The sequence below is a fragment of the Lissotriton vulgaris genome, chromosome 4_1 (assembly GCF_964263255.1).
Source record: "Lissotriton vulgaris chromosome 4_1, aLisVul1.2, whole genome shotgun sequence".
Lineage (NCBI taxonomy): Eukaryota > Metazoa > Chordata > Amphibia > Caudata > Salamandridae > Lissotriton > Lissotriton vulgaris.
Genome location: NC_141691.1, coordinates 547,024,053 through 547,035,612, shown reverse-complemented (window position 1 = coordinate 547,035,612; position 11,560 = coordinate 547,024,053). Strand labels below are relative to the sequence as shown.

The window sequence follows — 11,560 nt, the reverse complement described above, 5'->3', positions numbered from 1 at the left end:
TTTTCCTTCTCTGGGACCCCCCGGTTAGAATGAAGCCTGGAAATTGCGTATGTGCCGATAAAGACTCGCAAATCTTTTATAACAGTTCTGGCGTCAGCCGAGCGCAGGGGCCACATTTTTAAGTGAATGTAGTCTTAAATAATGAATAGGACGCTGGGTTTCATGTGTAGATAGCCCTATGCCGCCTTCAGAAATGTCCATGGCATTACTCCGCTTCACTCGTTACTGCGGTCTCTGGCGCAGTCTGGACAGCTCTTTACAAATTTATAATGGTGCAGGCTCATCCCCGGCCACCAGTATTCTGATTGTAATTCAGTCAGAGATTCCTTCATCTGTTTGTGCCTTGGACCTTCACCCATGTGTGCGTCTGCTATTAATAAGATCCTCCGGTTCATGTTTGGAATTACCCTATCCCCCACTCCAGGGATTCGAGCAAAAGGAACGGAGTTTGCATCAATTACGTATGCATAATTGAGTGGATAGTTCACAGGTACCGCTGCACAGTTGCCTTTTGAAGACGTTTTTACCGCCAGCATGGTTTCCCCGTCTATGTATTTTTCTGAACGCTTTTTTGTGGCTACGGAAGCCGGTTTAGTTGCTTCCGCTGTGGCTGTATTAGCCAATGAATTCCCTGCAACGTGAACGCCATCACGTTGATGACTCAGAGTGTGTATCAAGTGAGTCTTTTGTAGTTCCTTCTGTAAAAGAACTACTTGTTTCCAAAGCATTTTATGCTTGATTGTGGCACCTGTGTCGTCTTTGTAATCATTTTGAACCCAGCTCTGCAAATCATTATTGTAAGAATTGACACAAAAATGCGAATCGCACACGATTAGTGTCGAGAATTCACGTTCGGCATTTTCAAGCGCCATCTTTAAAGATCTGATTTCAGCTCACTGAGCCGAGTATTTTCTCAGTGATTCAGTTTTTGTTATTTTCGGTCTGAATTTACCGCAGAGGCAACGACCTTTAACAATCGCGCAGGCTGCATCGTAGGATTTATCTTCTACATTGTAATGCTGTACAAATCTGTTTGTATAGATTATACAGGAGTACTGTTCAAGGGGCAGAATTTCGATTGGCAGAGGATATCCTTTTTCATATTTTAAATCATTCAGTTTTTTTCATGTTCGGTACGAAATAGTATTTCACGTCTTCTGCAGCAAGAGAATTTTCCCACTGTATCCATTTCGGATCTAGTGCCACGGTAGGCAGGTTGACCGGGCTTCTTAATGCCTTGAAGGCTGATTCTGCTGTGAAAACAGTGATTCTTTTGCCTTCCGCTAGTGCTCGTTCTCTCGCTATAGCAGTTTGCACTGCCTTTACAGTATTTTCTGTGAGACTGAATGTTTTTTCTGCTTGTGTGTACAAATGTGATTTGTAAGCTATTGGTACCGTTTCTCCCTCATTAGAGGTCAGGTACGTGAATCCGCATCTTCCTGGGATGACCCGGATTACAAGGTTGCGTGTATTGTCACGTGTTTCTTATTTAGTTTTAGCTAACATGTCTGTTTGCAGTGAACTCAAAATTTCTGTGTGTTTTTGAGTCCAGTTGATTGTTTTAAAATCAGGTTTTATTAATTCGTAGAGAGGTTTAACCCTCTCTGCATAGTTTAGAATGTAAGTTCTTCCGAAATTCAGGAAGCCTAGAATCGATTGTAAGTTCTACAGCGTTTTCGGTGCTTGGAGTACAGCGCACTTCTCTAAGAAGTTGTCCGCTAGGCATTTCCCTTCACTTGATAATTCGTATCCTAAAAATAAGACTGTTAGATGGGCAATTCGTGACTTTTTAAAGTTGAATTTGTAACCCTCTGCTGCGAACCCAAGTATTATGGTGTTCACTCTTTTCAAGTGAGTATCCAAGTCGTCGTCTGTGAGATAGATGTCATTGACATAAGATAATTCCTCATCATCATACATTTGTAGTAACTCTGTTAGTCTTGCTGAGAATAGTCCTGGGCTGTTCTTGAATCCCTATGGGAGCCTACAGAAATTTTTCTGTGACCCCATTATTGAGAAAGCGGTCAAGTACCTGCTTTCTGGTGCAATATTTTGACAAAAGAACCCATTATATATGTCTAATGTTGTTTTATATTTTTTGCGAACTATGATATTCATTAGTGCAGCACTATGCAAATTTTGTACTGAAAATGTTTTGCAACATGAGTTAAGGTGTCTGTAGTCCAAGACTAGACGATATGATTCGTCCGGTTTGGAGACAGGAAACAAAGGATTGTTCATTTGAAAGGTACATGTTTCAATTACCCCTTGGTATTCAAGTTGATCTAAAATCTCCCTGACCTGTTTTTTATCTTCTTGCCCAATTGGGTACTGCCTTTGTGACATTTTAACTGGATTTTGTGAGGAGGAGAGTCCTCATCCCATCCTACATGATTTTTATATAATGCTGGTGCATGGGCTATTGCCCATTTCCTTGCATATATATATTTAGTGTGAATTGGAATGTGATTTGAGAAGGCAGGCATAATCATTTCTTCGCCATGAGGGCACTCCCTGACAAACTCTGGGGGCCAATCTTTCTCGGCTAACAGGATGTCATAGCCTTTTGAGAGGTTATCCCAAAATAGACCCCTTATTTTCCTAGTCTTATCTCCCTCCATACGCAGTGTTATTTCATATATCTTATGAGGTTCGCTAACTCTGGTGTCTGCAGTTTCTAATTGAATGTATTCATTCGTGTCCACTGTCTCCAGATGACTCATCAGGATCTTGCGAGCTATGCTGATTTCTGCTGCACTGTCTAGCATTGTCTGTGCCCACTCTCCGTTTTTCAGCTGTGTCCTCAGTATTCTCGGCATGTTCGATTACTCTAATACTGGCTACCTTCTTCCTTGGAAATTGTGATTTTTTACTTTGAGCAGGTTCCTTGTCTTTGGACTTGGTGTGCTCTTCCCTTGGGTCTGACTGGCCTCTTCTTTCTGATTTCTGCGAAAAAGATCGAGAGGGACGTGTATCAACACTTTGATATCTATCAGGCTTTCTCAAGTTATCCATATTTCTAAGGTTGTATCTTTTTTCAGAGTGCTCCCTCTGGGGAGACTGGTGTTTTCGATTCGGAGTTCTTTCCCTCCGCAGAGGAGACCTTCCTCTGGACTGGAAAACTTTTTCTTTGGGAGTGTATTGTTTATTTCCATCCCAGTTCTTTTTAGGAGTGTTTAGATTATTTTTAATAAATAATTTTTCAGGATTTTCGAGTAGTTGGGGTTTTACTGGTTTCCCACCCAAACTATCTCTACCTAATTCTTCATAGCATTTTTCTATTATTCTGGCAAGCTCAATTGGTTGATCTGTTATATCTGTTTCTTTCAATTTCTGGCGGATCGCCACAGATGCTGCTTCTCCTTTTATGTTGGCTAGTAATATAGCTGAGACCTGCTTGAAGTCTTTCAGTAATTTCATACCAAGAGTTAAAGCAGGTTCTGGACCGTATTCATTCTGAATTTGTTTTAGCACATATAGGGGCAGATGTATCATCCGTTTTTTTTGTCGCAAACGCTGCGATTCGGAAAATAGCAGCGTTTGCGACAAAAAAAACGGGATTTAGAATGTATCATTCAAAAAGCCTCGCAATATTAAGGAATCGCTAATTTAGCGATTCCTTAACATTGCGAGGCTTTAAAGAAATGGCAAATTGCGATTTAATATTTGAAATGTATCAAGCATTTCAGTGTTGCGATTTTTGACTAAGAATTCGCAAATTACCATCAACTTGTAGTTGGTGGTAACTTGCGAATTCTTTTCAAAAAGCACTTTATTTTAAATTCTATAAGTGCCATATGACGCTCATACATGCCCTTAGGGCATGTATGTGCGCCATATGCGTACACATATCAAATTCAGGGGTGCAGCAGGGTGTCCCTAAGACACCCTTGCACCCTTGAAATTATTCTCAATTTGCGATTAGCTAATTGCTAATCGCAAATTGAGTATAATTTTACATTCATTCCTATGGGCCTCCTGGCCCATAGAAATGAATGGGAAATTATTCCTTAATTGCGATTAGCAATTTGCTAATCGCAATTAAGGAATTCTAAGGAATCGCTAATAAATAGAGAAATTCTACATACATACCATTTTGCACTTCTCAAATAGCGATTCCTTAACAATCGCTATTTGAAAAGTGCAAAATGGTATCTTGATACATCTGCCCCTGGTATTATCGCCATGGACGGAACACCATGGGGTCCATTAGGATAGCGGGCGGTGGCACTACCGAAACGATGGCGGGGCGGAAAAACAGCTTTTTCCGCCCGCTAGCAGTGGAAATCACGTCCGCCACATTAGGATATGTAAACACAGGTCATTTCCCGTCCGCCGCGGAGCGCCTCGCTCCGCCATCAAGGTGCGCCCGCCACCGCGGCGGCTGCAGCCAATCGAGACCCTCCGCCGCGGTCGATGACGTCCGCCCCGCTCGACATATTAGGATGGGCCAAACAAGCTGACGCACCGCACCGGAGACACCGCACAGCTCTAGCAGGCGGAAAGTCTACAGCGGAGCACGCACGCCGAGATCCGACATGAACCCCATGGACCCAGCCCTCCACATGCATCCGGTCATGTACCTGCTGCAACACTATCGCCAGATGGGCCGCCGCGGACGCCGCCGCAGGTACGTCACTACACATATACACCACACAACACACATGCCGACACAGGTCCCAAGCACAACACTGGCATCCTGCTGGGGGGCACCACACATCCACATGGGCACACACACATCACCCACCTCAGAACAAGGCACCCCACGGCATCCGGAACACACAACGTCGGCCAACCTGCAGCAACGTCACGGTCACGTCACCGCCGCGGTCAACACATGCGCACAATGCAGAAGGCAGGGCAACAGCAAGGCATGGACACATTCCAAACATCACAGCGACACACCACCCCGACCAACACTGCACACCACCCGAAGTAGTCACAGGCCAGGTGCCAATCCCGTGCACCCCCTTGCACATCAACAAGCACTGTAACAACAAGCACAATACACACACACTGCGACACACAACCAGGGACAAAGGCACAGCAGGATTGCCTGACAACGGACACACAACACCAGTGCACTCCCCACAGCCCACACAATTGAATACAAACATCCACACAGGGCAAGACAAAACATACAACAGGCATACAACTCCTGCCTGACACATGTGTGTCTCACACCATACAGGGGCACACATACATACACTACAAACTAACACCCTTCACACTGCACACCTCTGCCACACACATGCCATGTAAGCCATGCCACCAGGACCAAGGGCCAACACAAGACGACCATACACATACACGCCAGGGCACACAGAATGGGAAACACACACCTCATCACATCATAAACATCTACTACACCACAGCACAGCTGCACACCCTGTGCTGCCAGTGTCCCCCAAGGTGACCTGTGAACAGTGTATGCAGCAATAGCAATTCACCCACACGAAAACTGCATGGCCTGCCAAATAACCATCACAGAGTACAACATCAGCAGGGCCACAATGGACTGAAGAACCTGTCCCCCTGTCTAAAAATCATATGGCCACATACAACCTTGCAATGGTGATGTACAAAATAGACCATGGAACTCAGTCAAACAAGAAAATGACTTTAATCAGTAAGGAGACAGAGAAAACACACCATAATGTACTGTATTTATTCACATATTGCACAGATGTAGCTACACAACATAAGTAGACAACAGCAACTCTCAAAATCATGTGCAAATGCCATAGACTATGCACTGGTGAATCACAATCGGGAAGTGCAAAGTCCTTGGCAGGGCAGGGTACAGCACATCAGAGCAACAGGCCCAGAGTCCTTGGCAGGGCAGGGTACAGCAAATCAGAGCAACAGGCCCAGAGTCCCTGGCAGGGGAGAGCACATCAGAGCAACAGGCCCAGTGTCCTTGGCAGGGCAGGGTACAGCACATCAGAGCAACAGGCCCAGAGTCCTTGGCAGGGCAGGGTACAGCACATCAGAGCAACAGGCCCAGAGTCCCTGGCAGGGGAGAGCACATCAGAGCAACAGGCCCAGTGTCCTTGGCAGGGCAGGGTACAGCACATCAGAGCAACAGGCCCAGAGTCCTTGGCAGGGGAGAGCACATCAGAGCAACAGGCCCAGTGTCCTTGGCAGGGCAGGGTACAGCACATCAGAGCAACAGGCCCAGAGTCCTTGGCAGGGCAGGGTACAGCACATCAGAGCAACAGGCCCAGAGTCCTTGGCAGGGGAGAGCACATCAGAGCAACAGGCCCAGTGTCCTTGGCAGGGCAGGGTACAGCACATCAGAGCAACAGGCCCAGTGTCCTTGGCAGGGCAGGGTACAGCACATCAGAGCAACAGGCCCAGAGTCCTTGGCAGGGGAGAGCACATCAGAGCAACAGGCCCAGAGTCCTTGGCAGGGGAGAGCACATCAGAGCAACAGGCCCAGAGTCCTTGGCAGGGGAGAGCACATCAGAGCAACAGGCCCAGTGTCCTTGGCAGGGCAGGGTACAGCACATCAGAGCAACAGGCCCAGAGTCCTTGGCAGGGCAGGGTACAGCACATCAGAGCAACAGGCCCAGAGTCCTTGGCAGGGGAGAGCACATCAGAGCAACAGGCCCAGTGTCCTTGGCAGGGCAGGGTACAGCACATCAGAGCAACAGGCCCAGTGTCCTTGGCAGGGCAGGGTACAGCACATCAGAGCAACAGGCCCAGAGTCCTTGGCAGGGGAGAGCACATCAGAGCAACAGGCCCAGAGTCCTTGGCAGGGGAGAGCACATCAGAGCAACAGGCCCAGTGTCCTTGGCAGGGCAGGGTACAGCACATCAGAGCAACAGGCCCAGAGTCCTTGGCAGGGCAGGGTACAGCACATCAGAGCAACAGGCCCAGAGTCCTTGGCAGGGGAGAGCACATCAGAGCAACAGGCCCAGTGTCCTTGGCAGGGCAGGGTACAGCACATCAGAGCAACAGGCCCAGTGTCCTTGGCAGGGCAGGGTACAGCACATCAGAGCAACAGGCCCAGAGTCCTTGGCAGGGGAGAGCACATCAGAGCAACAGGCCCAGTGTCCTTGGCAGGGCAGGGTACAGCACATCAGAGCAACAGGCCCAGAGTCCTTGGCAGGGGAGAGCACATCAGAGCAACAGGCCCAGAGTCCTTGGCAGGGGAGAGCACATCAGAGCAACAGGCCCAGAGTCCTTGGCAGGGGAGAGCACATCAGAGCAACAGGCCCAGAGTCCTTGGCAGGGGAGAGCACATCAGAGCAACAGGCCCAGAGTCCTTGGCAGGGTACAGCACATCAGAGCAACAGGCCCTGGAACACACCCACATCGCTAACAATGGTGTACTGTAGCACACCTATGTGTGGCACAGGCGTCTGAGGGTGTTGACAACTCACTCCTGGCTGTCATGTGGAGTGGAACCTGGCTGTGTGTCAGGGACTGCAGGTCGACTTGACTGGTGTGACAGAGGGACATGTGGTGTGGCTATAACAGAGGGCCTGCAAGGTGGAGGGCTGTGCGGACCAGGTGGCACCGTGGCACGTGGAGGTGGAGTCATGCACGCCCTTGACACAGTGTGGGTGGGAGAGGTTGGAGGGGTGCCCTTCCACTTCTTAGGAATATGAATTTGCTTCCCTGTCATGGGGTTGATGGGAAGTGGCGTTGACACCACCTGCACACCCCCCAACTGTTCCACTTCAGGGGCAGACACTGCCACTCCCTCTGGAGAAGTGCTTGATCCTGCAGTACGCTTGTGCTGGCTACGCCTCCGGGCCACTTTAGCCTCTCTGGAAGGTGTACCCCCCACAGTGACCACCTTCCCACTTACCCCAGGGATGGCCATTACACTGCCCTCCTGCCCCTTCTTGCCAGGGATGGCCACTACACTGCCCTCCTGTCCCTTCTTGCCAGGGATGGCCACTACACTGCCCTCCTGTCCCTTCTTGCCAGGGATGGCCACTACACTGCCCTCCTGTCCCTTCTTGCCAGGGATGGCCACTACACTGCCCTCCTGTCCCTTCTTGCCAGGGATGGCCACTACACTGCCCTCCTGTCCCTTCTTGCCAGGGATGGCCACTACACTGCCCTCCTGTCCCTTCTTGCCAGGGATGGCCACTACACTGCCCTCCTGTCCCTTCTTGCCAGGGATGGCCACTACACTGCCCTTCTTTGCCACAATGACTGGGCTGGTCACAGCAGGGCTTCCCTCCACCTGCCTCGATGTACTTTGTTCTGGGGTTGATGTGGTAGGTGGGTGTGTCCCTGTGTTCACCCCAGGTGTAGTCATGACATCCCACACATCCTCTGTGGGCATAGCAGAGTCAATATCTGGTGATGGCTCAGCAGCATGTGAGCCTGATGTCTGACACAATGTTGTTCTGGCCTTGCTCTTCTGTGACTCCACCTGGTCTGTGCATATTGGGGGGTCCCTGCCCTTCTTTGGGGATGGAGTCTGTGGACGGGATTGTTTGCTTTGGGTCTGAGCTGTGCTCCTAGTGTTGTAACGTTTACTTGATGTATGTCCCAAGTGCTCACTGTCATCTGATGTGGCCACTGACTGGGTGGACGTCACAGGCACCTGAGTTGCAAAGGGGGCATGTTGGAGGGCTGACGTCACTGTACCTGACAATGACAGGAGTGTACGATGTAGGCCACCCACGTCAGAGTGTATGCCCTCCATGAATGCCAGAACCTGCCCTATTTTGTAATCGTGGGCACTGAAGGCATTCAGCAGGGCGGTCTGGCCCACGCAAAGTTGCCGCAGGAGCTCTACGCACTCTGCACTGAGGGCAGCAGGGGGGACAGGTGCAGGTGCTGCGGTGCCATGTGTGAATGTCACACGTCCCCTCTTAGTGACACGGATACGGCCAGCCCCAGAGGAAGTGGATGGGAGGGTGGGCAGTGGCCGTTGGTAGTCAGATGCAGCAGCAGAGTCCCCATCCCCTGTGGCTGCTAACAGGGACTCATCCCCCCTGCCATCAGATGAAGTGGTACTCTGTGTCTCAGCCACAGATTCCTCATGCATACTCCTGTCACCCTCAGTAGCGCTGGTGTGGTCAGTGTCACTTTGCTCCGTCTCACCCTGCTCTGCTGCCACTGTCGTGCTGGTCTCCCCACCACTTTCAGGATCATGTTCCGCCGTGGTGTCTTCCGAATCTGCATTAGTGACAGAAACATGGTTGTATAAGTGTCATAGTCTGGTCACACGAGATCAGAGCAATGCAGCACATGAGAGGCCTAGAGCTACATGGTAACCACCACACCCTCAAATCATTGTGCTGCTACACACCAGTTACACCACAACTGAGCCTGTCATGCGGACAAACAGGCAGGAGTGGACCAATGTCGATGACACACAGCACTACACCCTGCCCATGGATGGTGTTCCCCTAGCCCACATGGACCTGCCCCACGGACATGATGTAGCCACAACTAACATCACCACTTCCAGAGCCTAAAGGGATCCAGAGGGGAATACACACACCTGTTTTGTCTACACATGCCACATTGTCAAATAGGCCATTACAATCACCATGTGCCAATGTGGGTTCACATTGTTGTCAGATGTGTGGGCCACTACCATGCAGGTGCATGCAAAGTACACTGACATGGTGTAACACTCATTAAGTGGACACAGCTGTACAGCATAATAGGGACTACACCCACCATCACAAAGAAGAGTGACCATGTGGACAACAAAATATATGTCAAGGACTGAAAACTGCAGCCAGGAGATGCAGAGTAAGGCCATGGTGGGCCAATGCCTCATACAGACACACATCACAGTTGCCACTCACATCACATATCACAGCATGGCAGCACACGCACATCACATGTGTCACCGCAGACACAGGCACTCTACACATGCATCCACTCCCAGACAAACTCTCCCTCCCCGGATACTCACCATCGCTGTCTTGCTGCTGAAGCCCCTTCAGACGTGCATCCAGGTCTGGATAGGTCACTGCCAGTATGCGTGCCATCAGCGGAGTCATGGTGCGGCGTGCCACACGCCCTGTGCGTGGTACCATCCCCAACTTCATCTCTGCCACTTGCTTAGCCAGCCGGCTGATGTCGTCCCACCTCTTGTGACAGTGTGTGTGTCGTCTGTTTGATACCCCCAGGGCTCGCACCTTTGCTGCTATGGCCCTCCAGACAGCCTTACGTTGGTGTACTTTGAGCTGCAGGTATGAGAGTAAAGAAGGACTAATGAACATTTACACATTGTCATATGTCAGCATCTATCAGTACAGCAGCCAGACACTGAATCAGGACGCACAGTGACCCCCCTCCCTCCAGAACTGGGGGTACCCTCACAAGGCCACTCTGCATGGCATAAACATTAGTGAATGCATGCACACATTGAGCTTCGTAGTCTCCATGATTATCACACTGAAGAATGATGATTCAACACAAATGCATCGACAGCACTGTATAAATCATAAATTGTACAGGGCATTGATGTGGCATATCCACTAATCAGTGTGCAGCAACTGTAGCATGTAAGTTGGCTGATGGACAAACTTTGGAAGGGCAGCCACTGAACCTACTCTGTGGGGCACACTGACTATGACTACAGGGGCACCCTGAAATTACATCACAAGCGGACACTGTCCAACCAGCTACAAGGCAAACAACCGTTGGTCATGTCTGCCCCAAAAAGTAGCACATCCCACTCACACATACAAGTATTGGCCTAGGACAGAGTCATAATGCAAAACACACACTCCCACCACCTGCAAACATCTTGTCTGTCAGTGTTTGTCAGCACCACACATCCAAAATAACATACAGCTGCATCATGAATACACGTCTGACACCACCCTGCCCTACAGCTCCCTACATGGTGACTTACCACGACATTGGGGCCACCAAACAGCCGTGGGTACTGTGCCAGCACCTCGTTCACAAGGACATCCAGCTCCTCACTCGTGAATGGACTGGCACGGATCTTATCTGTTCTTGACATCCCTGTGGATATGGCAGACCTGTGGCGGAAGTGAGTTGTGAGGTGTCCCAGGCAGCAGGCTCTGTGAGCAGCAGGAGAGGGTCCCAGGCAGCAGCAGGAGAGGGTCCCAGGCAGCAGCAGGAGAGGGTCTCAGGCAGCAGCAGGAGAGGGTCCCAGGCAGCAGCAGGAGAGGGTCTCAGGCAGCAGCAGGAGAGGGTCCCAGGCAGCAGCAGGAGAGGGTCCCAGGCAGCAGCAGGAGAGGGTCTCAGGCAGCAGCAGGAGAGGGTCCCAGGCAGCAGCAGGAGAGGGTCCCAGGCAGCAGCAGGAGAGGGTCTCAGGCAGCAGCAGGAGAGGGTCCCAGGCAGCAGCAGGAGAGGGTCCCAGGCAGCAGCAGGAGAGGGTCTCAGGCAGCAGCAGGAGAGGGTCCCAGGCAGCAGCAGGAGAGGGTCCCAGGCAGCAGCAGGAGAGGGTCTCAGGCAGCAGCAGGAGAGGGTCCCAGGCAGCAGCAGGAGAGGGTCTCAGGCAGCAGCAGGAGAGGGTCCCAGGCAGCAGCAGGAGAGGGTCTCAGGCAGCAGCAGGAGAGGGTCCCAGGCAGCAGCAGGAGAGGGTCCCAGGCAGCAG

At 50.6% G+C, this 11,560-nt stretch overlaps 1 protein-coding gene across 1 annotated transcript; it reads right to left on the bottom strand.

Moving 5' to 3' along the window:
* Positions 1–7,337: 7,337 nt before the first annotated feature.
* LOC147722228 (uncharacterized) lies at positions 7,338–10,909 on the bottom strand. Its single transcript, XM_086966809.1, has 2 exons — positions 9,899–10,909; positions 7,338–9,147 (listed from the first exon to the last, which is right to left on the bottom strand). Exons 1-2 carry the CDS (start codon positions 10,206–10,208, stop codon positions 7,385–7,387), a joined length of 2,073 nt encoding a protein of 690 aa, XP_086822935.1. The 5' UTR covers positions 10,209–10,909; the 3' UTR covers positions 7,338–7,384.
* Between the last annotated feature and the right edge of the window lie 651 nt (positions 10,910–11,560).

Coding starts and splice junctions, on each gene's coding strand:
- LOC147722228 (XM_086966809.1), bottom strand. CDS start 10,208: ATGTTCATTAGTCCTTCTTTACTCTCATACCTGCAGCTCAAAGTACAC. Junction 9,148..9,898: donor TCAGCAGCAAGACAGCGATG/GTGAGTATCCGG, acceptor TCACTAATGCAG/ATTCGGAAGACACCACGGCG.